The following is a 26031-nucleotide window of genomic DNA, read 5'->3' as shown; positions in this document are numbered from 1 at the left end:
CCTGGCCACAAAACTCACGGGATGTTCCTTGGATCGGGTGGTAACTCTCAGCATTATCTACATCGCGGGATTGCTGTGAATTTAATATGGGGTGTCCCTATCCCACCCTTTGTGGGTGCCATGGGTGCTAAAACATTTTAAAAAGGAAAGGAAAAGGAGATGGACTAAATGAGGCACTGGAAGGAAAAAGAGGAATATAATGAGGAAGGCTGGAAGCAGGAGGTGAAAATAAGAGACGCCAGGTAGCTTTTTCCTTCATTTAAATTCTCTCTGAGTAAGTGGCAGGGTGAATGCACTCTACACATGCTCAGAAACATTTGGGCAACATTGCTCTATCTATGCCAGAGAACTGCAAAGCGCCCTGTGCTCTTTGGATAAATTCAATAAATTTATTTTAAATTTAATTTAATGGAATTAATAAATAACTAATATAAAATTAAATAATAATGCACCCCTTTTCTTGGCAAGCAGGCCAAAAGTGAGTTCTGTCTGAAATTAAACTCCATAGAGGGGGGGGGGGGGAGAGATTAACAGTATGATTCCCTTCAGGAAAAAGGTTTGTTCTTTAAAAATAATAATAAAACAAAACAAAACCACACCTTTCTACACAGTCACGGAGGCTGTGCAGATCGCTTGGCGCTGAAAGGGATGCACTTTGCACGCGCTCCGGGGCACCGCCTTCCTCGTGGTGGCCCCTGTCCTTGGCCGGTGAAATCGGAAGCGGAGGTACCGGCGTGGCCGTGCGTGTTCTCCCCCCGCACCCCGCCAAGGGTGCCAACTTCAATAAAATATTGGGTGGGGGGGCAGGTAAGCCTCGCCCCGAATAATCCATCATAAGACGTGGCGCACACAAAACCATTTGAAGGAGACAATGCCCATTAACTTTGGGGTGGGGCTCAAAGATGCTCAAATATTTTAGGGGGGCGAAGGCACCTCGCCCTCCCCCCGCTGGCTCCTATGCCCCCCGCTGTCCTTGAGCCCCGGGCGCGGAGCGATGGGGAGAGGCGGAGCCCGGCGGCGAGGCGGAGCTCCGGCTCTTGTCTGGCGCCGCCGCCGCCTCCTCTGGCGCAGTCCGGGCTCGGCTCCGTCGCTCGCTTGCTGTCGCCGCCGCCGTCGTCTGGGCAGCCTCGGCCTCCCGTCCAACCCAGAGGGAGCGATGGGCCCAGCGCTGCTGCTTGCGCTGCTCTCGGGCCTCGGAGCCGCCAAGGTAGGCGATTCGAACCCAGAACCAGCGCCGGAACATCAGCCCGCCGGGCGGGCAGGATGACCGGGGGGACGCGAGCCACGCGGGATGGCGAGCATCCGCGGAGGGGGCGAGGGATCGGATATCGCGCGTTACGGGTGCCGGGTTATCTGGGGACTCCACACCCAGAGGACACGTAGACGAGCCCCTGGCCCTGCGGCTTGGCTTCCTTGCTGGAGAGATCCAGAACCATTGGGCTGGATGGTTCTGTGGCACCTTTCTGTGGCGCACCTGCTTTTCTGCCTCTGCGCAGCCAGCCGCGCTCTGGAGGGCGCGCATCTGATTTCTGTATAGACGACTGAATAGTCGTCGTTGGCAGCCCAGGGAGAAAGGAGAGGCGTGGGGGGGGGGCACCCAAGAGCCCAATTAATGGGGCACTGTGGGGATGGGGGGGGGGGATGAGAAGCGTTCTTCATCTAAATGATGGTGATCTGGAATAAGGATGCTCTCCAAACTGTGCATGACATCTGGCAATCTGCGTGTGTTTCTGTGCTGGGAAGGAAAAAACAGCGAGTCATTTGTGCGTCTTTTTCACCCGCCGATCCAAAAAAAAGGCGCTCGTGTGTGTGTTTCTGCGTGTGCTCGTGACTCATGCCTGTTCCCTCTGTGAGCAACTGGGGGCTTTTGTGGGTGGAAAGGTAAAGGATGCGTTACGAATTCAGCTCCATCGTTTCCAAGAATTACGCACGGCAGAATAAGAGTGTGCATGTGCGCAAAGGGTCGAGCGAGTGCTGGGGGGCGTTGCTGTGTACAAAGTGTGGGTGCGCGGGACTAAGGATGAGCTAAGGGTGTGGGGTTTTTGTGGGAAAGGTGTGACGGGTGCAAGCCAAATTGCGGGGTGTGTCTGTGCGTGTGATATCCGAGTGGGCAGATGGGTCGCAAAAGAAGTACGCCGTTATTTTTGCACCTGTTATCCATCTGTACAAGACGGAGTGTGTGCGTGTGTGTTTGTGTGTGTGTAAAAGGAGGTGCAAAGTGAGGGGGTACTGAAATACATGCCATGTAGTATTCGTTTTAAAAAAGAATTCAGGGCATGTATTTTGGGGCATTTTATTGAACAAAATTCATATACTAATTGATTGTCAATAGAGCCTCTAAACGAGTTACAGAAAAATAAAACCAGCATTAAAATCAAAACATTTTTAAAAATGCCAATAAAAGACAAGAGTTAAAAGCAGGAATGAAAACATATATCAAAGAATACTTAAAACCTGCAATAAACTGGAAACATATTAAGGCACCATTTTCATTTATGGGCTTTTATGTCCATGGCCTGTCTTCTGTGCGCTGCCACCCATCTCAACTGTAGGAGTCTTGACTCCTTATTAAGGGGCAGTGGTAGTTTGAACAAAGCCAGAGGCAGATTGGATGTTGCTGGGCTTTTGCACATATGTAGAATGTGTGTTTGAGGTGGGAGAGGCTGAAGGGAGCCCCCCTTAGCTCAGGAGAGCCTCACAACCACCAAAGTGATTTCTCAGTGTACCCAAACCATCCTCCTGGTGGTTGTGACTAACTCTGCAGGAAGACTGCGGAGCATCTTCCACTGTGACACATCCTCAAGGGCTTCTGTGCACATCCTTGCAGAGATGCCCAGCCTTAGTCTGGCCCATCTGCCTCCTCTACTGGCTGATCTCCCTTGACCCCATTTCCAGAGGGTCTTTCAGCTCCTGAATCTTGATTACGGCTCAAGTAAATTTCTCCATTTGGGTAGGCGTTAGTCAGCGGAAGTTTGGTTACTGGTCCCCAGATGTGAGATGGGCGCATGGTGCAAATTGATATGTTAATAATAACAATGATGCTAATCGTTATTAATGATTAGTAATGCCCTGAAATTTGGCTGCTGTTAGTTACGTAGATATGGCTTATATATGAAGGACATGTGGTGATTTGCAATAACCAATTTGCAATTGGGAAAAGAGTGTGGCTGGTATAGATCGTATTTGTGTGTATTGGGCTAGTAGGTCAGAACTTGGAAACAGGCTCCTGGTACACACACACACACACACACACACACACACACAAATTCAGCCTTTGTTGTTCTGTCTTCATCAAAGCCTTTTTACAAATGTGAAGAAAAATAGAAAAATAGATGTGATTCTAACCAATTATACCACCTGGAGATGCAGAAATATAAACTCCTACATCTACAAAGGGAGAAGCAAAATGCCATACTATGGCAGTCAAGAGGCAAAATAGTTTATTGTGACGTGAGCTTTTCAGTCCCTACAACTGGTCCTGCAAATATCTACTGCCTCACCAGAAAACCTGCCTCACCAGAAAACCATCTCATTTTCTGTCCTTTAGCTGTTTCAGAATTATTGCAGTTCCCACAAATCTGACAAAAATCCAGAGTGAAACCAAGAAGAAAAATCTGGAAATAGTCTAATAGAAGGGACTCAGGCATAGTCTAGTTTTCTGGCTTGGCTTTTTTATTTTTTTATTTATTTTTTTTAAGTCTCTATCTCATGTTCTTCTAGACGTCAGAGCAGGAAATGTGCAGGCAGTTTTCGGCTCAATTACTCACTCAAAATTAAATCTGCCTCTGCTTTGTAGTATTCACCCCCACGCCTCCCCTAGCCATGAAGCTCGCTGAGTAATGATTGATAATTCAGCATGCAGTGGTGCTTCTGCTTGTGAACAGGAACCGTTCCGGAGGCCCGTTCGCAACATGAAAAGCTCACAACCTGAAGTGCTGTATCTGCGCAGGTGCGCGGCGTGATTTGGCACTTGTGCACATGCGCAAAGCATGATTTTGTGCAATAATAATAATAATAATAATAATAATTTATTATTTATACCCTGCCCATCTGGCTGGGTCTCCCCAGCCACCCTGGGCGGCTTCCAACAAAGTATGAAAATACAGTGGTCTGTGGGGTTTTTAAATGTATTTTTATTAAATATTTTCTTGATTTACAAAGGTATGCGCAAAGTCTCTCATATTTTTGTTTTCCACGTAACAACTTTTTTTTTACAAATCGGTTTCATTTGTTGAGACATTAGGAAGAATAGGGGGAAAGAGGTGTGGGGGGGGAATATGAGTGGGGGTGGGGTCGGGTGGTGAATACAGTGGTCTGTTAAACATTAAAAGCTTCCCTAAACAGGGCTGCCTTCAGATGCGCGTGCTGCACATGCGCAAGCGGCGAAACCCGGAAGTAACCCTTTCCGGTACTTCCGGGTCGCCGCGGGACGCAACCTGAAAAAACGTAACATGAAGCAAACATAACATGAGGTATGACTGTAGTTGCGCCTAAACACCAGGGCTGATCCAAGATGTTTTGCTGCTGGAGGCAGAACAGCAAATGACACCTCCAAAAGTCAAGGTGCATCGTGAGCAAGACTGACTGAGTTAGAATCGTAGAATTGTGGAGTTGGAAGGAACCCTGAGGGTCATCTAGTCCAACCCCCAGCAAAGCAGGAATCTCAGCTAAAGCATCCCTGACAGATGGCCGTCCAGCCTCTCATTGAAAACCTCCAAGGGAGGAGAGTCTGCCGCCATCCAAGGGAGACCATTCCACCATTGAACAGCTCTTACTGTCAGAAAGTTCTTCCTAATGTTTCGTTGGAATCTCCTTTCTTGTAACTTGAATCCGTTGGTTTGGGTCCTGCCTTCTGGAGCAGGAGAAAATAAGCTCGTTATTGTGGCACCTGAGGCATAAAATCCCACAAATTCATTTCCCTGGGAGTCAAAAAAATGCAACGACAATAAATTCAATAACCATTTGCTGTTCTTTTGGGACACTCAGAATGATCTTCCTGCGGCACTTACCTCGTGTCCTGCCAGGACCTTTTTGGTATCGTTTCAAAGGCTAAGCGCTTCCCCTTGCTAAAACCAATAAGGTCACATCCACACGATATATTTAAAGCACATGGCTTCCCCCAGAGGACCCTGGGAACATGCTTGTTAAGGGTACTGGGAATGGTAGCGCCATGTGGGATAAACTAGTTTCCAGAATTGCTTGGGGGAAACCAGGACTGTCAAAACCATTGTCAATTTGCTTTAAATGTATGGTGTGGATGTTACCCAAGATGTAAAAGTGCTTTGTTTTTGGTTGAATTGTGCCCTTTAGCATTTTTGTTTTCACTTTAATTCTTAAGTTACTTTAAACATATCAAATGGCTTTTTTGTACTTCGCTGTTGTTGTAAACAAAATCAGCCCTTTTTCCCTTATGGGGTATCCAAGAGCCCATATGGAGTCCTTAAGTGGGTTCCCTATCGGTAGGAGAAAATAACAGAGGCCAACCAGAGAATATTGAGAAGCAAAGCAGCTAGTAAACCTGATCTTTATTAAAGCTGCTGCAACAGGGTGCTCCCCTCACATGCAGGAGGATTGAGGAGGACCCAGAATATAGGTGTGCCTGCCCTTATATAGACATTTTAAATTCCCTGCCCTGGAGCTCAAGGCCACCCCTCCATACATCATACATACATCACAGAAGGGGTGTAACCCAAGACCACCACCCACAAACATCACACCTACATCACAGAAAAGGCGGTCTACAACAGAAATTTGAATGTTGTTGTTTTTCCTGTCTGCCAGGTTATCTGATAATGCCTTTCCTGGTAGTCTGGCCATTCCTTTGAGATGGTGATTACCCAATTGCTGAGACAATTGGAAGGTTCCCTCACCCCCTCCCTCCTTGCAGAGAAAACATTTGGTCAGTTTGGGAGTCAAAATGGTTTCCGGACGGTCTTCCTGTGCTGCTCCAGACATGTGGTCCACATATCTATGTACATGCTTGGTTGCGACATTAATGAACATTTATTATATGGTAGTACCTCTGGATGCGAACAGGATCCGTTCCGGAGCCCCGTTTGCATCCAGAAGTGAACACAACCTGCATCTGTGCGTGCGCGGGTCGTGATTTGCCGTTTCTGCGCATGCGCATGACGTCACTTTGACCACCTGCGCATGCACGAGCGGCGAAACCCGGAAGTAACGCGCGCCGCTACTTCCGGGTCGCCGCAGCGCACAACCTGAAAATACTTATCCCGAAGCTACTTCAACCCGAGGTATGACTGTATATACAAGACTTTACATTTTTTTATTACACTGTTCCATATTGATGTATGATGGCCCACACCACGAAATGCCCAGCGACTGGCTTGCTGTGGGGCAGAGGTGGTACCGTGCCCCCCTCCCTGCGATTGCTGCCAGCCTGACTTCTGACCTTTCCTTAAAATTCAGTTTGCAATCTTTCCCCCTGTTTCTTACAGCCTCTCCCCAGCACAGGGGGCTCCCGTGGAGGGCTGAACCACAACTTACCTGGGGGAGCCCGAAGGGTTCGGCGGGAGCTGCAGGGAGTGCCCTACGAGGCGGTCGAGACTGCATTGGCCAATGAGGTGTATTACCCCGAACTCGTCCGGCTGGCAGCGCTGGAGAGAGCCATGTCGTCCCCTGGTGGTCAGCTGCAGGAAGAGCACCTCGCCCAAGCCTTAGAGAGAGCCATGGCCTCCACCGGTAACCAACTGCAAGATGACCGCTTGGCCCAGGCGCTAGAGAGAGCGGTGGCACCGCCAGGGAACCAGTTCCAGCCAGACGAACGCTTGGCCCTCGCTCTGCAGCGCCTCCTTCAGGACGGGCATCGCCGGGACCAGGAGTCTGCCTATCTGGCCAACTTGCTCAGGCTTTGGGAAGAAGCAAAGGGGGCCCCGTTGTACCCAGAGTATGATGAGACCGGCTTAGCAGGCAACTCCTTCCCACCTCAAACACAGCGAAATCGCCACTGGGTCCCAGAAGGAGGATTCGAACCCCAAGAGGAGCTGGGAGGGGAGGAAGAACCCACTGGGGAGATGGACCCAGAGATGCTGAGGTAGCTGGAATGGGGTCCCATTTCTGAGCTAGGGCTTAGCCCCAGAACCTGTTTGGAATGTCATTCTCAGCTGTGTAACACAGGAAGCAATAAAGAAGGGAGTGCCTATGACATAGCTGTCAACTTTTCCCTTTTTTAAAGGGAAATCCCCTTATTCCGAATAGGATTCCTCGCAAGAAAAGGGGAAAGTTGACAGCTATGGCCTATGAGCATGTGCAGAATGCCCACACATCGTCCTCCATTGCAGAATAAATTCAGGCTGCCTTCATACACCTCTCTTTTTATATAGAATATATAATTAAAATAACAAGATAGTACATTTGAGGAAGCAGTTAATGGAATAGGAAGTGGTACATAAGAAATTTCAGTGGCAGTTTATATTTTCACCAGAATCAAGCAGTAAAGCGTTTTCCTGGTTTCAGGTTTCAGGTGTGGGGCTATGTCTGCGTGACTATCTCCACTTTGTTTTTTTTTAACCATGCATATAGAAAAGTAGCTTGTCGTGGAGAAGAGTTCCCTGGCAAGCTCTTTGTCCAAATGCAGGGAGTTTGTTTTGCAAGAGGCACTCGTTCAGCAATGCAAACCCTCACCTGAAATGGTGTAATCCAGCAATGACGTCCCATCTCTTGTATGATGAACTGGCTTTTTGGAGTATAAAAATAATTATCCAATAATACAAGAAGATTCAAACAATGCTTGGGAAATGCATGGTTTTAAACAACTTGTGCGTTAACACAGCCTGCCCCTGCCTCACGCACATGGAAACAAAGGGCAAGATTGCTAGGCAGAAGAACAAGGTATGGTCTCCAGCAGTTTTACCTTTTTAAAGAAAACCACAGCCTAGGAAATATTCAGTGTAGAAAATCTGGGCCCTAGAACCGCCTTCTTCAGCCTGAGGTCCTCCTGAGGTCCGGGACTACAAGTCCCCTCTTTCCTGACGGCTGGCCATGCTAGCGGGAGCTGATGAGAATTGTAGTTCAAAGCATCTGAACGATGCTGCTGGGCCCAACAGCCCCTCCCCCACCTGGATATTCCAGGTAGGTCCCCAGATTTGCATCTGGCGGCTTACACGCAGGTGGAATTCTGGAATTTTAGTTAGTGCACTGCGCAGTCACTAATTTCTTAGTAAGGAGGGACCTGCTTCACTTTAGGTAGATTTTGGCATGTAATAATTTTAGTAAAATGTAATAAAACTATGATATATAGCAATATAGGACGCGGGTGGTGCTGTGTGTTAAACCACAGAGCCTAGGACTTGCCGATCAGAAGGTTGGCGGTTCGAATCCCCGTGACGGGGTGAGCGCCCGTTGCTCGGTCCCAGCTCCTGCCAACCTAGCAGTTCAAAAGCATGTCAAAATGCAAGTAGATAAATCGGTACCACTCCGGTGGGAAGGTAAACGGCATTTCTGTGCGCTGCTCTGGTTCGCCAGAAGCGGCTTAGTCATGCTGGCCACATGACCTGGAAGCTGTACACCGGCTCCCTCGGCCAATAAAGCGAGATGAGCGCCGCAACCCCAGAGTCGGCCACAACTGGACCTAATGGTCAGGGGTCCCTTTACCTTTACCTATATAGCATTATAGGCTGTCTGGGTTGCATCCAATGCTGTCCATCCATTCGTGAAAGGCTAGTTGATGCAGCAGAGGCACCTTCTGTGAGTGCAAAAGAGAGAGAGGAATTTCTCCTTTCTCCTACAGCTCCCTGCACTCCCTTCCATGCTATTCCAGAGGAACTGGAGCATATGTGTATATGTGTGTTTGTGTGTGTGTGTGTGTGTGTGTGCGCGCGCGCGCGTGTGCATGCAGAGATCTGGAGAAGGATGGCAGGAGGAGGAGTAGACATTGTCTGCTCTCCATGCCCCCTGGATCAAGAAGCCCTTTGGAAGGACAGGGCTGAGTCCAAGTGCTTGCATTTCTCTGTTTGCTACCTTAAGGGAACCTTTTCCCACATCGACTTGGCTGGTGAGGAAAGCTTGTCTTATCAGCTGTAGAACCGCAGTGAGCCACAAAGTATTGTGGGACACACACAATGGGAGATGGTCACTGCGGGGGCAAGCTGTTTTCCCTGGAAGTCTGGACACCAGTATTGACATTGTCAGTAAGAAATCTCGGATAAGCTTTCAACTTATCTAAGAAGCCATTATCCTAGAGTATGGAGAAGGGGAAGACTAATCCAAGGAAGAGAAAAATCCAGGTGTTACCTCTGGGAAATCTATTTTTCCCCAAATTTTTTTTATTGATTTTCCACATTTATCACAAAAATGACCTAACGAAACACACAAACAAAGAAAAACACATTACACTACAATAAATTAAACACAAAGAAAAATTATTTCTTCAAATACCTAATTCTCATTACATTGATAACTGACTTCCTCGAATCGCCTCTTACTGAATCTCATTATATCACAAGTATAGAAGTTCTCCAAATTCATATTTCTACTGATATTAACTCCTTTCATTTACTAACCTCTTCTTCTTTATTAATTTTCAAATCCTTAGTATTTGCTACCACATATTCTTATTCTACCCCTAAGCCTATTTATCATTTCCAAGGAATTTTCTATTTAATTTATATCACAATATTTAGCTAAATATTCTTTAAATTTCTTCCAATTCTCTTGTGTCTCCTCTTCTTTCTGGTCGCGGATTCTTCCAGTCAGGTTGGCCAGCTCCAAAAAATCCAACATCTTCATCTGCCATTCTTCTATTGTTGGTATTTCTTGTGATTTCCAGTTTTTGGCTAATAAAAGTCTTGCCGCTGTAGTGGCATACAAAACCAGTCCAACATCTTTTGGGGGGGCATTTCCAGTCCTATTACGTCTGGGAAATCTAGAAGAGCAGAGCCCATACTAACCAATCCATGTCTGGGAGTTTCAATGGCATCATTGGGTTCTGTCAACGAAAGTGGGGTTTAGTGGGCAAGGCGAGTGTGGGAGGGTATACGGTACTTGTATGCCATCAGAAATTGCAACTTCAGTCTCCAGCCTTTTTGGGGAGAGGGGAGATGGCAGGCAACTTTGGAAGATAAAATGGTTGAGACATAGAAACTTTGAGTTTGCAAATAAACCTGGCTAACTTTTGGTCTGGCAATTAAAGAAGAAAAAGGAAGATAGAATTATCAATAAAAATAAAATTGAAGACAAATGGATTCAAGAACCGAAGGAAATTAGTAAAAACTTTGCTAGTTTTTTCGGAAAACTATATAAAGAAGGTCCAGAGACTCTAGAAAAAATAATTGATTATTTGGGCAAAAATAAGCTACCAATAATACCTAAGGAAAAAACTGAAATCTTGAACTCACCAATAACAGCTATGGAGGTGCAACAAGCTATACAGAGATCAAAATTAGGAAAGACACCAGGCCCAGATGGTCTCCCAGCTAATTACTATAAAAAGTTAGAACAAGCATTATTTCTTCCCATGAAAAACCTAATGAATAATATTTTGGCAAATGGAAAGCTACCGAAAACCTGGAAGGATAGCTTTATTACTCTTATCCACAAACAGGGAACAGATGCCGCAAACATGGCCAATTACAGTGGTGCCTCGCAAGACGAAAAGAATCCGTTCCGCGAGTCTCTTCGTCTTGCGTTTTTTTTCGTCTTGCGAAGCAAGCCCATTAGCGGATTAGCGCTATTAGCGGCTATTAAAGGCTTAAGGGATTAGCGGATTAGCTGCTAAAAGGCTATTAGCGGCTTAGATCAGCTGATAAGCGGCTTAGATCAGCTGTTAAGCGGCTTAGCGATCAGCTGTTAAGCGGCTTAGTGAACAGCTGTTAAGCGGCTTGGGAAAATGGGGGGGAGGGGGAAAAAAACCCAGGAATCGCAAGGCATTTTCGTCTTGCGAAGCAAGCCCATAGCAAACTCGTCCTGCGAAGCACCTCCAAAATGGAAAACCCTTTCGTCTAGCGGGTTTTCCGTCTTGCGAGGCACCACTGTACTCACCTCTTTCTCTTGCTCTTCTTTGCAGATACCTGGTTGGCCGGATCCTGGCAGGAGCGGGCAACCTGACCCCCCAGCGTTTCCCAGCGCCCCCCCGGCGCCTGCGGCGTGCCATCTTTGACGGAGGAGACCTGCCTGAGCCCCCCAATCTTCTGCGGGTCAAACGACTAGGTGGGGAGGCCGGGGGGGAGCCCCAGCTGCAACGGGTCAAGCGGACAGAAGGGGAAGGGGCCGTCGGGAGGAGGGGGGTTTCTGGGGGGATGCAGAGGCTTCGGTATCTGCCTGAATAGGAGGAATTGGCATAAAAAAGATTGGGGGAGCCAACTCGCCCCTGCCCCCCACCTCTCTGGCAGTCTCTGAATGTCAGTGGACCTCGTGTTTGTTCCTGCCTCTTTTCTGCCTTGTGACCCCAAATTACTGAGGAGGAAGGGGGAGAGCCTATCACTGGGCTCCCCAAATCCCAGTTCTGTTATTGTATGGGGAGGGGCTCTTTTCCCCGCTAACCTTCTGGGCGTCCTGATTGAAAGCTGCAGTTTGATGGTGATCATATCTCCCATGTCAAATGCAGAGCTGGCGGCCATCTTGGCTTAAAAAAATATTTAAAAGTGGCTCAAATAACCCCCACCCCCCACCCCTGATTTTCCTTCTGCCTTAATAGTCCCATTACCTCAACCCTGTCTCTCATCCCTTGCTCCTCCCTTGGCCCACCAGAGTTTCCCCCCTGCTTGTGTATGTCCGGTTTGTAAGATGCCTTGTGTTCACCCACATTCACGTTACACAAAGACATATGCGCCCTCTTGCTGATTTGTCGCCCTGTTTGATCCTGCTTGTGGCCAGAGTTTTTGGTGTTGATGAATTAATAAAGAGCCCACCAGGTATTTTAATGTAGCGCTGACGTCATTGGTGTCATCTTCTCAAACATTTTTCAAATACCCTTCACTCTGTTGAACTATGGAGCCCAGAGGTTCAAGTCTGAACGCCCTTGGGCAGTGGCGTAGCGTGGGTTGTCAGCACCCGGGGCAAGGCAAGTAATTTGCACCCCCTAACCCGTGGATTTGCGCCCCCTATCCCTAACCCCCAGGTGTTGCGCCCGGTGCGGTCAGCCCCTCCCCCTGCACCCCCCATGCTACGCCACTGCCCTTGGGAACTTTTTACAGGACAGGCTTGAGGCAACTCAAAACTTTTGTCCAGTCTCAAGTTTCTCATCTGTAAAACAGGTAAAATATTTACCGCTTTGGAGGGTTCCAGTGAGAATGAATAAGATAAATGATTTTCAAAGCCTATGAAAACAGCTACAAAAGTAAAAGTAAAGGGACCCCTGACCATTAGGTCCAGTTGTGGCCAACTCTGGGGTTGCGGCGCTCATCTCGCTTTATTGGCCAAGGGAGCTGGCATACAGCTTCCGGGTCATGTGGCCAGCATGACTAAGCCGCTTCTGGTAAACCAGACCAGTGCATTGAAACGCCGTTTACCTTCCCGCCAGAGCGGTACCTATTTATCTACTTACACTTTGACGTGCTTTCGAACTGCTAGGTTGGCAGGAGCAGGGACCCAGCAACGGGAGCTCACCCCGTCGCAGGGATTCAAACCGCCGACTTTCTGATCAGCAAGTCCTGTGGTTTAACCCACAGCGCCACCTGCATCCCTTTTGAAAACAGCTATAGAAATAACTAATAACCAAGGATGTCCGGAAACATCCTGTCCTGTGTTTGTCACAACCAGTCCTGTTGGTTCTCCTGAAGTTTGGCTCCCACTGAAACCTCCCTTGTTCATTTCGCTGTCCGCTATTGCCCAAAACTGAAAAAATAAATTACACAACTGACGGCATAATTGCATAATTAATTTCAGTGGAATAAACAAAAATCAAAAACTATGCAGAAAATAAGGTTGATGGTTCACACAATGATCAGGAACTAAAAAAACGGGTGGACTTCAACATAGTGCTAAATGGAGAGAGAGAGAGAGAGAGAGAGAGAGAGAGAGAGAGAGAGAGAGAGAGAGCATGGGTGTGTGTGTCTAACAAGATCTACTTGGGTTTCCCCCCACCCTCCAGAGAAGAATTAGCGGGTGGGATGGAAGTCCTGTTGCACCAACAGACCTTGTTCAGCAAATGCAGCTACTTCGTTGAATCCCAGCCACTGATAGAAAAGACATATTTGCTCACACAATTTCCGTTCCTGACTTGGACAAACAGGCAACCTGCAGCATTTTCTGCTTCCGTTTCAGTTTCCGGCAGAATTCTCCAATATCCCTACTAATAACGCATCACAATGTAGCATTTTTTAAAATAAAAAATATCTTTATTGCAACAGCTACGCACAGCAAGAAAATGGTTCTGTTGTGGCGAGCGACCGACTCTGAAGGATGTCCGTTGGGGAGGTGAGATCAGTCCGGAGTCAGCGCTGAAGTCACACCTGTGTGCATACAGGGAATGGGAAGAAAAAGACCGGGAAAGACACTGATCTTCTCGTGTCCCTGCCTAAGCAAGACATTTGGTCTCCAAAGGAGAGCCCCAATTCCCCCACCCCACCGAGGCCAACACATTTTATTCCTGAATTTCAGGGGGTTGGTCTAGATGACCCTCAGGTTCCCTCTTCCAAGTCTACAATTCTTTGATGTACTGGTCAGAGAATAGTTCATGCCCTCATCTGTCCTGCGTTCCTTGTGCTACTGACTGGAGCAAGTCGCTTCATCCTGCAACAAATGAATGACCTTTGGGGTCCGTTCCGGCTCTACAGTTCTACGATCCCATAACCTTCCCTCTGAACTCAGGCAGACACCATCATAGGTGGCATTGTGGCACATGCCCTGTGAGCATATTTGGGTACGGAGGCCTTGGCTAGTGTCACATTGGCTAGTGTCCTGAAGGAGCATCTCCACCATAGCTGTCAACTTTTCCCTTTTCTTGCGAGGAATCCTATTCAGAATAAGGGAATTTCCCTTTTAAAAAAGGAAACATTGACAGCTATGATCTCCACCCCCATCGTTCTGCCCGGACACTGAGGTCCAGCACCATGGGCCTTCTAGCAGTTCCCTCACTGCGAGAAGCCAAGTTACAGGGAACCAGGCAGAGGGCCTTCTTGGTAGTGGCGCCCGCCCTGTGGAACGCCCTCCCACCAGATGTCAAAGAGATAAACAACTACCTGACATTTAGAAGACATCTGAAGGCAGCCCTGTTCAGGGAAGTTTTTAATGTGTGATATTTTAATGTATTTTTAATCTTTGTTGGAAGCCGCCCAGAGTGGCTGGGGAGACCCAGCCAGATGGGCAGGGTACAAATAAATTATTATTATTATTATTATTATTATTATTATTATTATTATTATTATTATCATCATCATCATCACATTCCAGCATACTAATTTTCAGCTGCCTCTATTTTATAGGGTACTAGGATTGTTATTATTTTTTCCTAGGTTTTTAGTTTTTTTAAATAAATATAAAACAGTGTCACCACCACTATTTTAAAGGCATTTTTAAGGACAAACTTCATACATCCAGGGTTGGTTATTTTTGGTTATTTTTTAATTAAGTGTTTCTCCCATGCTGGGGGTCAGGGTTACAAGTATTGAGGGAGGAGGTGTGAGCAGTTGCCCAGGCAAGGAATTAATGGTTCTCTCATTTCCTCCCTATAAAGGTTTTCTGCATGTTCTAAGTCTATGTAACTCTCAGGCTGACCTTGACTTCAGACACAGAGTCAGGCTGCATACAAACCACATGTGTAAAGCACATGACTTGCCCCAAAGAATCCTAGGAGCTATAGGTTTTTTTTTCAAAAAAATATTCTGGGAAGTGTAGCTCTGTAAGGGCAAACTATACTCCACCAGGAGTCTTTGGGGGAAGCTGTCTGTTTAAAATTTATTTGTGTGTATGCAGTGCAGTTAGTCAATTTATTTTTCCGGCGTGGAGAGGTAGCTTACAGATTTTCTGCTTCAGGAACCAAACTAGGCAGAGCCTTTTCTGTGCTTGGTGGTGAATATCCCGTGGCTCTAGTGCCAGGCCTGAGATCCTGAGACATATCTCATGCGGGGCTTGGCAGGGTCAGAGAAAATACACACCTTCTTGGATCAGGCATCAAGTTACAACCAAGATGGGGGTATTGACTACAAGCAGACCTCCTGCCCTTTGTGCCCCAAGCCACACAGACCTCTAGCATGAGCAGTGATGTGGCGTGGGTTGCCAGTGGCCGGTGCAAGGCAAGTATCCTCAGTAAAAGGTACCCCTGCCCATACGGGCCAGTCGTGTCCGACTCTAGGGTTGTGCGCCCATCTCACTTAAGAGGCCAGGGGCCAGCACTGTCCGGAGACACTTCCGGGTCACGTGGCCAGCGTGACGAAGCTGCTCTGGCGAGCCAGCACCAATGCAGCACACGGAAACGCTGTTTACCTTCCCGCTATAAAGCGGTACCTGTTTATCTACTTGCACTTAAGGGTGCTTTCGAACTGCTAGGTGGGCAGGAGCAGGGACCGAAAGACGGGAGCTCACCCCGCTGCGGGGATTCGAACCGCCAACCATGCGATCGGCAAGTCCTAGGCACTGAGGTTTTACCCACAGCGCCACCCGCGTCCCTTAGTACCACCCACCAATATGTTGGAAAAAAAGAGGCAATAGCTCCGCGACCTACCCAAGTGGCAGCTGCAGCACCCTGTGAGCGTTTAGCAGGGTGGAAAGCAAGACAAGGGACAGCAAGACAGGGGATTGGTATCTTTCTAAAGCCTTGCAACCGGCCACCACCCAAATCTGCTCCTCAGTCTGCCCATGCAAACACAGTTAGCCTTGGTGAAGACCTGATGTTTTCATCCCCCCAAATTTTTTTGATTTGAGTTTTCATTGAAACGAGGCTGCATTTTAATTTTAATGTTTTAATGTTGTGTTTTAATCTTGTTTTTAAGTTGTATTTCAATCAACTTGTTTTTATATTGGGTGTTAGCCGCCCTGAGCCTGGTCTTGGCTGGGGAGGGCAGGGTATAAATAAATAATAATAATAACAATTATTATTATTATTATTATTATTATGATGATGATGATGATGTGTGGGAAGGGCACACTATTGTCTACTTATTATTACTTTTTTAAAAAAAAATTGTGCCCCTAAGAATTTTGAGCCCCGGGCAACCGCCCCCCCCTCCGTGGCCCCACCCATGCTATGCCACTGAGAGTGAGTTCTGTATACTCTATACTTTTCCCCTATAACCAGTTGAAATTGTACAATACGGGCAAATCTGCAACTCACAGAGTGGCTGGGGATACCCAGCCAGCTGGGCGGGGTATAAATAATAAATTATCATCATCATCATCATCATCATCATCACAGAATCCCATTTTTGGTGGTGGTGGCAGTAGTGAGGCAACGGAGTGCAGACTTTGAGTTCTTTACACAAAGACCTAAATAGTGCTTTGAAGGGGGTATGAGCAGTGGTGTAGCGTGGGTTGTCAGCACCTGGGGCAAGGCAAGTAATTTGCGCCCCCTAACCTGTGAGCCAGGTAGGGGCAGAGAGCTGCGAGTGCGAGAGCCCCCCCCCCAGATGTTGCGCCCGGTGTGGCCGGCCCCCCCGCACCCCCCACGCTACGCCACTGGGTATGAGGACAAAATGGGGTCTCCTCTATCACACACCCCCCCCCCACTTTGGTGGCAGCAGAAAACCCAGAGTCCTTAATCCCAGTTTGTGGCAGAAAGGGAGACTTGTGAACACATACGCATTAGCAGAAGCATCGCCACCAGTTTTATTTGTGTGGTTTGGAGGAAAGGGAGGGGCTTCAGTGGTTCCTGGAAGACTGGGCTTCTTTGCTGCAGCCTCCAGCCCCCTCCACCTTTCCCCCATTTCAGATGCATCCTTGTGTCTCATTGGCCGTTGCTAGGCAGCAGCTGACATTCCTGCCAGCTTCGCATCTGAGCATCTGTTGGCTCCCATCCTTGCCCAGAATAACGGGGACAGGGGCTATTCTGCTGCTTACCTCTTCCTCCCGAGGGTGGCGCATAGCCTGCTGGTAGCAGAGCATCCTGCCGGTTCCCCAAAACGAAAGCCAGGGTAGCCAGTACCAGGGCATCGGCTATGCCCAGCAAGGCAAGGGTAAAGGCCCAGTGTATTGTGCAGGCACCCAGGGTGTAGCTCCTGGCCCGAGGCCCACAAAGAGCCCTGACTTCAGGGGCTCCCCATCCATCTGGGAAAACCAGGCAGCCAAGAGCCTGACAAGTTGCTGTGAGACAGAGAGAGACAGAGTTAATAAAGTTGATGTCCTTACACGTAGGACCCACGTACCTACGGGACCGCCTCTCCTGGTATGCCCCGCGGAGGACCTTAAGGTCCACAAATGACAACATTTTGGAGGTCCCAGGTCGCAAGGTGGTTAGATTGGTCTCAACAAGGGCCAGGGCCTTTTCAGTCCTGGCCCCGACTTGGTCAATCGCTCTGTCACAAGAGACTAGGGCCTTGCAGGACTTGACAACTTTCCGCAGGGCCTGCAAGACAGAGCTGTTCCGCCTGGCCTTTGGTTTGGACTCAGTCTGACCCTTCTGTTTCCCTCCCCTTATGGTTTTGATCTATGGGCTACTTTTAAAATGAGGCTGCGTTTTAAATTGCATTTTAACCTGTATTTTAAATTGGGTCCCCCCCCCATTATGTTTTTACTGTAATTTTACTGGTGTTAGCTGCCCTGAGCCCGGCTCTGGCCAGGGAGGGCAGGGTATAAATAAAATTTATTATTATTATTATTACACACACCTCCATAGGATGATAATCTACTGATCCCCCCCCCCCCATTCTTGACACTTAACCCATAGCCTTGGGACCTACTTTCCCCCATGCTAGCTCCAGAGTGGGGGAAGATTGGGCATTTACCAGGACCCTGAAGACCAGCAGAGGTCCACTGCCCTCACAGTACTATAATTCTCACTTCGCTCAGAATGTTCTAGAACAGGCATATCCAACTCCCAAGAGACTGTGATCTACTCACAGTACAAAAAAGCTGGCAGTGATCTACCCATTGTCATTGGAGGGAGGAGGAGCGTGTGTGGGGTGGGTGGATTGCTCAAAAATATTGAACATTTTTTAAGAGGGATGTGCTCAGAGTTGTTGAGCTTTTTGGGGGAAGGATTACACAGAGTTGTGGTTTTTTGTGGGTTTTTTGCTTTTCCCCTGTAACTTTTTGTACACGGTAAGGATCCTGCAATCTACCAGGATCAGCTCGGGATCTACCGGTAGATCGCGATCTACTGGTTGGATATCCCTGTTCTAGAAGATCAGGTGCCTTAGAAAAAGGAGAAGTGAGATGCTTAGAAAATACAGAATAAAGAATGTGAATGTTATGGGTACAACTCTTAATGTTAGAGGTTTAGGTAATCAGGTGAAGCGAGTGAGGATTGGGAAGTACGGTATATTCAAGAATTGAAGGCTGATGTGGTTTTTTTTGCAAGAAATATATAATGGGGAGGAGAGGGAGGTTAATTTTCCTGGCTTTTCCCAGGTTTAAGGTAATGGTAAAGGGACACCTGACCATTAGGTCCAGTTGTGACCGACTCTGGGATTGCGGCGCTCATCTCGCTTTACTGGCCGAGGGAGCCGGCGTACAGCTTCCGGGTCATGTGGCCAGCATGACTAAGCCACTTCTGGCGAACCAGAGCAGCGCATGGAAACGCCGTTTACCTTCCTGCCGGAGCGGTACCTATTCATCTACTTGCACTTTGCCGTGCTTTTGAACTGCAAGGTTGGCAGGAGCAGGGACCGATCAACAGGAGCTCACCCCATCGTGGGGATTCGAACCGCTGACCTTCTGATCGGCAAGTCCTAGGCTCTGTGGTCTAACCTGCGGGAGCTCGAAGAGGGGCACTATGTCTGAGGGCCCTCAGCATCCTGGAGCCAGCACTGTTCTCTCCCCCTACTCCAATCCTGGGGGTGCAGGAGAGGACCCCATCCTTTGCCCCAAACATTTTGGTACTTGAGGGGGAAATCTGAATGATGCCACCCTCCTGCTAATTGATATGGGGCACAATCCACCAGGAAGTTGTCTTGCAGAAGCCTCATTGAAATGGAGAGGAGCTGCACAAGAGCACTCCAAGGGAATTCTCAGTGGCGTAGCGTGGGTTGTCAGCACCCGGGGCAAGGCAAGTAATTTGCACCCCCTAACCCGTGGATTTGCGCCCCCTAACCCTAACCCCCAGATGTTGCGCCCGGTGCGGCCGGCCCCCCTTGCACCACCCACGCTACGCCACTGGGAATTCTAGCCCTCAGTCAGGGCTCTGTGTATACTGCAGTTGAGCAGGAACACGGAAAAAGCACAGAATATAATAATGGGTACAGAATTCAGCTTTCCAAGAAGAGTAGCTTTTACTCTTTACAGCAGGTTTCTGGCCCTTAGGGCAGCAAAATATATGCTAGGAAGAGTGCAGGCGGCATCTGCAGAAATCTCAAAAGATGGATGGTTAAATCGGATCTGGAGTCCTGCATAACTCCTTGCCCCTCCCCCGTGGCTAGCAAAACCAGAAGAAGAAATTGTTCAGAAATAGCGACAATTGCAGACTAAATTATGCAAAAGAAGAGAATTTTGCTCAACTTGCATAGTTCATAGGAAAATCTCTGCTGAGTCAGAACAAAGGCTTGCCAAGGTGGCTGACCAGGCACCTCTTGGAAGCCCAAAGCAGAGCATGAAGGCAATAGCTCTCTCCAGCTGTGGCTCCACTTTGTCCCTCAATGGGCAGGTATTCAAAAGACTGGTATTCGGAAAGGTATTAATGGTACCTCTAATAATGGAGGAAGCATATAGCCATCATGACTAGTAGCTGTCTGCCCTGTCCATTGGCTTTGCTGCCTAAGAGTTGAGAAGCCAATGACATCTAGAGGGTCTCCCGTTCTAAAACACATACATTTTGGTGGTCATAGTAGGATTTTTTATCTGTCTCACTTCCACTTCCATATTGGCCTGACCAAACATGAGAATAGCTCTGTCTTCCTTGCGACCTTCTTCATCTGATATTTAGAGCTGTTGTATCTCTGACAGTGGAAGTAATACTACATACTCACCGTGTCTAGAAGCCCCGGAGAGTCTTCTCCTCCATGAATTTGTCCAGCCCACTTCAAATCAGTGGCCATCACAAAGCTTTGGAGGAGTGAATCCCACAGTTTAACTGTGGGTTGCATAAAGAAGAGCTTTCTCTTATCTGTCCCCATTCTGCTTAAGTCAGTGACTCTGAGTTCTAGATTTATAAGATGCAGAAAATACCAGAACCCAGGATCCCCCAATAAGACTGAACATAGGGGCAGATTCTGGGCAGATAAAAGGAAGGAGCCCACAGCTCAAGGACCTTAAAGGCCAGGCAACCCACAGTCAAGGGTAGCAGGCAAGATTTATTCTCGCCGCAGGTGAGTATTGGGGGACCCCACTTAGGTGGGGAGTAAAACCAGACTCCTGCTTATTGAGAATCAGGCCTACCTGTGGGTGCATAGCCTCATCTTGGATTGGGTCTGTTGGTCACACCAGCATGTGACTCACACTGTTGTTTGCCTTCTAAATATGTTACCAAGCAATCACATGGCTGGTTTCTGCAGGATATGACCCCGGGTGAACAGGGGTGTGTGTGTGTGTGTGTGTGTGTGTGTGTCTGTTTGGCAGTAGAAGAGACTCCCAGAAGAGGCAGTGGAATCTCCTTCCTTGGAGGTTTTTAAGCAGAGGATGGATGGCCATCTGTCATGGATTCCAGCATTTCAGGGGGTTGGACCAGATGACACCAGGGTCCCTTCCAAATCAAAGATTCTTTGATTCTATGAATTTATTGCCCTCCCACCCATTCCTTTCTAAAAGAAGGTAGCCCAGGCCTGCCTGCTCTTTCACACTCAGCCGTATGCCAGGAAAGATGCCATTTGCTCCCATTGAGAGGCACCTTCTCTCTCACCTGCTGAAAGCTGCTGCCAGGCACACACCTTGTAGACAGTCCCTGGGCTGCAGACCCAGAAGAGGCCCAAGGAAGCCACGCTGCCCATCACCAGGACCAGGGCCATCAGGACAAAGACCGCGGCTGCCTTGAAGGATGGGATCGGGGTGAGGGTGACCAGTGACCCCTCGCACTGGAGGGTGCCATCCCGCTCCTTGCAGACTTGGTAGAGGCCGAAGGAGCCCACGGCGCTGACGCTGGGGTCGAAAAGGACACCGGAGGGGGGCAGCTGGTAGGTGAGTGGCGCTGTCTGCACCCACGCTGGCTGGATCAGGACCACGACCTCCAGGACGCCGAAGCAGAGGGTGCAGCCAGCCCAGAGTGCGCCCACCGCCCTGGCATTGCGCACGAAGTCCGTCTGGTAGAGCGCAGCTGCTTCTCGGGCTGCCAGCATGGCTCAGCCCTCTTTCAAGGGGTCTGCCCGCCCTCTTGCACCCGGGGCAACCTCCACGAGGGAGCAGCTTTCCAGAGAAGGATACAGCGGGGAAGGGGGGGGGTCGCCGTGTCCCTTTTGCGCCACAATCCAGCGTGCGCCCACTTCCTCCGGCTGCGGATGCCCTGCTTTGGTTTTCAGCTCTTGGCTCCTCTCCTCCTCTGGGCAAATTTCTGCATTCCTCAGCTCCAGCAGCTGCAGCTTTCCCTGTCGCTGGTTCCAGGCTCCCTCTGGGGCGAGGGAGGGCTGCTCGGCTCGCTTCCTCCGCAGTCTCTCTGCATTCCTCGGCTGGGGCTGCTACCTTCCTTCCTTCCCCGAGATTGGCTACCTTCCTTTGCGGGGCGCCGAGGGAGGGAGATGCTGCTCTCCGGCTCTTCCCATCCTCATTCCACAAACCCGGATTTATTTCCTCCAGCGACGGAGGCAAAAGCAGCTGCCACTTGGCCCGGCGCCCAGGTTGACTTGGCCGCCTCGTCCTCGCCTCCCTAGCTCGGTCGCTCAGCGAGGAGCGGCCAGGAAGATGCTCCGCGCTCCCTCCAGGCGAGGATGGAGGCACGCTTTCATGTCCTGGCTTGGAAAAACAAGAAGCGGTGTTTTGGGGCTGGGGAGGAAGAGGGCCCAGAATAGCTGTCCCTTTCCTCCAAAATGCACATCGGCTACAAAATGCGGGAATGCAGACAGACACATCTCATGGTCCTCTGCAGACAAGGAATTCGCGTTTCCAGCAGGGGGCAGGCAGCACAGTAGATTTTTAAATATTATTATCGACTTATATACAACATATACCGTATATCCATACAGTGGTACCTCAGGTTAAGTACGTAATTCGTTCCAGAGGTCCGTTCTTAATCCGAAACTGTTCTTAACCTGAAGCACCACTTTAGCTAATGGGGCTTCCTGCTGCCGCCGTGCCGCCAGAGCACGATTTCTGTTCTCATCCTGAAGCAAAGTTCTTAACCTGAGGTACTATTTATGGGTTAGCAGAGTCTGCAACCTGAAGCGTATGTAACCTGAAGCGTATGTAACCCGAGGTACCTCTGTATTGTCATAGATCTTGCTAGAGTCTGTTAGGTAAAGGTAAAGGTACCCCTGCCCGTACGGGCCAGTCTTGCCAGATTCTAGGGTTGTGCGCTCATCTCACTCTATAGGCCGGGAGCCAGCGCTGTCCGCAGACACTTCCAGGTCACGTGGCCAGTGTGACAAGCCGCATCTGGTGAGCCAGCACAGCACACGGAACGCCGTTTACCTTCCCACTGGTAAGCGGTTCCTATTTATCTACTTGCACCCGGAGGTGCTTTCAAACTGCTAGGTTGGCAGGCGCTGGGACTGAACGACGGGAGCGCACCCCGCCGCAGGTATTCGAACCGCCGGCCATGTGATCGGCAAGTCCTAGGCGAGGTTTTACCCACAACGCCACCCGCGTCTGTTAGTGAATGGTAAAAAAATAAAAATAAACAGTAGTATTTAGCTAACCTTTGGGATTTGTTGTTGCTGTTGTTTAGTCGTGTCCGACTCTTCGTGACCCCATGGACCAGAGCACGCCAGGCACTCCTGGCTTCCACTGTCTTCTACAGTTTGTTCAGACTCATATTGGTAGCTTCAAGAACACTGTCCAACCATCTTGTCCTCTGCCCTCCATCTTTCCCACAACATCAGGGTCTTTTCCAGGGAGTCTTCTCTTCTCATGAGGTGGCCAAAGTCTTGGAGCCTCAGCTTCACGATCTGTCCTTCCAGTGAGCTGATTTCCTTAAGAATGGAGAGGTTTGATCTTCTTGCAGTCCATGGGACTCTCCAGAGTCTCCTCCAGCACCATAATTCAAAAGCATCCATTCTTCGGCGATCAGCCTTCTTTATGGTCCAGCTCTCACTTCCATACATCACTACTGGGAAAACCAGAGCTTGAACTATGCCGACCTTTGTTGGCAAGGTGATGTCTCTGCTTTTTAAGATGCTGTCTAGGCTTTGGGATATTGGAGGGAAAATACAGGCTGCAAGCACTTCTTTTGCCAAACGTGCAAACTATGAAACAATGGCCATCAAAGAAGGATCCTTGGGTCTGTGCAAAACAGGGGTGCCAAGGTTGGCAGGTGGGGAGGGAGGAGTGATGTCACACAGGAAAAATGTGCCCATTTAAAATTAGACTTGGAATAGCAAACAGAAGGGGAGGAGTTGCTCTTTCCCAGGGGGTTTCTGGGAACAAGGCAGACCTCAATGCGGGGCCAAAGGGCAGAACCATCTTGGCGGATTGCAACAGAGGCAGGGGAGATGGCTGCAGTGCTGGGGGAACAAGCCCCTCTTGAGATGCAAATGCTTTAAACCCTCCGTTGAAAGCTTCTGGTGTAAATGTGTGTAGAATAAATAGTATTTCTTAATGGCACAGCAGTCTCTGCCGCACCTTGATTCCCAGTGGAAATGCACCCCAGGGTAAGCGCCTGGGACTCCCGGGAATCTTCTACCGCCTGGCAGAGATTGAGAGTTCTACGCAACCTTTGCAACGATATGTTATAAAGAACAACTGTACAATGTTCTAGTTCACAGAAGTTACACACCTGTGCCTGGGCTTCAGACTGCTAGGGCTCTAGTGCTGGGAGGCTCCTCCACACAAAGAATTTAAGCCGTTAAGGGTAAAGGGACCCCTGACCATTAAGTCCAGTCCCGGGCGACTGGGGTTGTGGCGCTCATCTCGCTTTACTGGCCGAGGGAGCCGGCGTTTGTCTGCAGACAGCTTCCGGGTCACGTGGCCAGCATGACTAAGCCACTTCCAGTGAACCAGAGCAGCGCACGGAAACGCCATTTACCTTCCCGCCAGAGCAGTACCTATTTATCTACTTGCACTTTGACATGCTTTTGAACTGCTAGGTTGGCAGGAGCAGGGACCGAGCAACGGGAGCTCACCCCATCACAGGGATTCGAACCACTGACCTTCCGATCGGCAAGCCCTAGGCTCTGTGGTTTAGACCACAGCGCCACCCGCCATTTAAGCCGTTACGGACAAGCATTTAGCCATGTCAGAGGCCAGTTGTGGTGATGCAGTTCAGACACAAGGTGGGCATCACAGCGAAAGCTAGACCTAAATGCCAGAGCTCTGAGTTCTCTGTGAAGACCTTGTCGCTGCCGTGCATTCAAGTAGGTGGTGCTGGAGCAACGGAAGTCTCTCTACCCGCCATCTCACCTGCAATATGGGGGATGGTGTGATGTTAAGAACGCTGAACTACTTAGAGTCATAGAATTGTAGAGTTGGAAGGGACGCCGAGGGTCATCTAGTCTAGCCCCCTGCAATGCAGGAATCTCAGCTAAAGCATCCAAGACAGGTGGCCATCCAATCTCTGGTTAAAAGCCTCCAAGGTAGGAGAGTCCACCACTTTTCAAGAGAATCTCTTCCACTGTTGAACAGTTCTTCCTGTCAGAAAGTTCTTCCTGAGGTTTGGGTCATAGCCTCTGGGATTTACGACACCACTTGCTCTGACCTTTCAGCAAACATACCAACTTGTGGCATCATGCAAACACAAATATGTCTGGAGTGTTTTTTAAAACACACACACACACACACACACACACACACACACACACACACACACAGACTTGCTGAGCCCGAATGACTTAGGCTGCAGACCTAAGAGCCACAAAAGTTTTGATCACAAGAGTTTGCTATTAAAGAGGCGAAAAATCCTATTGTTTTTGCCAAGGCTATCAGAGGGAGAAGATGCAGCCTGTCCCCCTCTTGTGCTCAGACCAAGCTCCATGATCTGCTGAATTCCTATGTGCGGCACAAATGTGCAGGACTGCAGTGAGTAAGGAGTTAAGGCCATCAAACTATATCTGAAAAGTGGGTACTGTCAAAAATCTTTCCATCATTGGAGCAAGGGTTTCACCAAGTGTGGCATCAGATCACCCAAGGCAGAAAGGTATATATAGGTGTGGACCAACTCTGGTGGATCAACACAACATTATGGATAACCGGAAGGTAGGTGAAAAGAAGATCCTTAAGGGACCAGGCTGGAAAAACTGCAAGCGGATTTTGTGACAAACTATGTGTGAAACTATGGGATGCAGGTGGTGCTGCGGGTTAAACCATAGAGCCTAGGACTTGCCAATCAGAAGGTTGGCGGTTCGAATCCCCGCGACGGGGTGAGCTCCGGTTGCTCGGTCCCTGCTCCTGCCAACCTAGCAGTTCGAAAGCACGTCAAAGTGCAAGTAGATAAATAGGTACCGCTCTGGCGGGAAGGTAAACGGCGTTTCCATGCGCTGCTCTGGTTCGCCAAAGCAGCTTAGTCATGCTGGCCACATGACCCGGAAGCTGTACACCGGCTCCCTCGGCCAATAAAGTGAGATTGGTGCTGCAACCCCAGAGTCGGCCACGACTGGACCTAATGGTCAGGAGCCCCTTTACCTTTTTATTTTTGAAACCAAGTATCTTTTGTAAACTGCCGTGGCTTACTCAAAGGCTGCATCCAGTGAACTGGCATTTGCTGGACAGGGATAAGGAGGTGGAGGAAACTTGCCTGAATCTCTGGAACAGACTGGGATAAATACAAATTTAGAAGCAGAATGACAAACCCACACATCTGGCAAAACACCCACCAGCCTCAGCCCCAGCTGCATCCTGCCCATAGTTTTGACAGATGACCAAGGGGGGATGTGTCAGAAATGGAAGAGAATGAGTTTCTATTACACACAG

The 26031-nt window shown here is 49.0% G+C and overlaps 2 protein-coding genes and 1 long non-coding RNA gene across 4 annotated transcripts; 1 reads left to right on the top strand and 2 right to left on the bottom strand.

The window, feature by feature from the left end:
- The first annotated feature begins 1042 nt into the window (after positions 1-1042).
- On the top strand, positions 1043-11883 carry PCSK1N (proprotein convertase subtilisin/kexin type 1 inhibitor). The gene is made up of 3 exons (XM_083420596.1): positions 1043-1207; positions 6459-7054; positions 11024-11883. Exons 1-3 carry the CDS (start codon positions 1157-1159, stop codon positions 11283-11285), a joined length of 909 nt encoding a protein of 302 aa, XP_083276722.1. The 5' UTR covers positions 1043-1156; the 3' UTR covers positions 11286-11883.
- LOC310668020 lies at positions 11314-12301 on the bottom strand. The gene is made up of 2 exons (XR_014506550.1): positions 12126-12301; positions 11314-11967 (listed from the first exon to the last, which is right to left on the bottom strand). It is a non-coding gene; the product is annotated as an uncharacterized lncRNA (long non-coding RNA).
- Positions 12302-13273: 972 nt separating this feature from the next.
- LOC310667751 (LHFPL tetraspan subfamily member 5 protein-like) lies at positions 13274-22053 on the bottom strand. Of its 2 annotated transcripts, XM_083420672.1 has the most exons (3): positions 20882-22050; positions 16951-17193; positions 13274-13409 (listed from the first exon to the last, which is right to left on the bottom strand). In XM_083420672.1, exons 1-3 carry the CDS (start codon positions 21312-21314, stop codon positions 13381-13383), a joined length of 705 nt encoding a protein of 234 aa, XP_083276798.1. In that variant the 5' UTR covers positions 21315-22050; the 3' UTR covers positions 13274-13380. The 2 variants fall into 2 exon arrangements, with proteins under 2 accessions (XP_083276798.1, XP_083276797.1); XM_083420671.1 differs by lacking the exon at positions 13274-13409 and having other exon boundaries at positions 16624-17193; positions 20882-22053.
- Between the last annotated feature and the right edge of the window lie 3978 nt (positions 22054-26031).

Source organism: Podarcis tiliguerta (assembly GCF_965153285.1).
Source record: "Podarcis tiliguerta genome assembly, chromosome: 17".
NCBI classification, from domain to species: domain Eukaryota; kingdom Metazoa; phylum Chordata; class Lepidosauria; order Squamata; family Lacertidae; genus Podarcis; species Podarcis tiliguerta.
The sequence above is the reverse complement of the archived record's forward strand: the minus strand, read 5'-3'. Positions and strand labels throughout refer to the sequence as shown.

Bases quoted from the DNA above. Each gene is read 5' to 3' on its own strand.
- PCSK1N (XM_083420596.1), top strand. From the start codon at position 1,157: ATGGGCCCAGCGCTGCTGCTTGCGCTGCTCTCGGGCCTCGGAGCCGCC. The intron at 1,208-6,458 runs GTAGGCGATTCG...TGTTTCTTACAG, and splicing joins CGGGCCTCGGAGCCGCCAAG to CCTCTCCCCAGCACAGGGGG. The intron at 7,055-11,023 runs GTAGCTGGAATG...TCTTCTTTGCAG, and splicing joins ATGGACCCAGAGATGCTGAG to ATACCTGGTTGGCCGGATCC.
- LOC310667751 (XM_083420671.1), bottom strand. From the start codon at position 21,314: ATGCTGGCAGCCCGAGAAGCAGCTGCGCTCTACCAGACGGACTTCGTG. The intron at 17,194-20,881 runs GTGAGAGAGAAG...TCTGTCTCACAG, and splicing joins CTGGCAGCAGCTTTCAGCAG to CAACTTGTCAGGCTCTTGGC.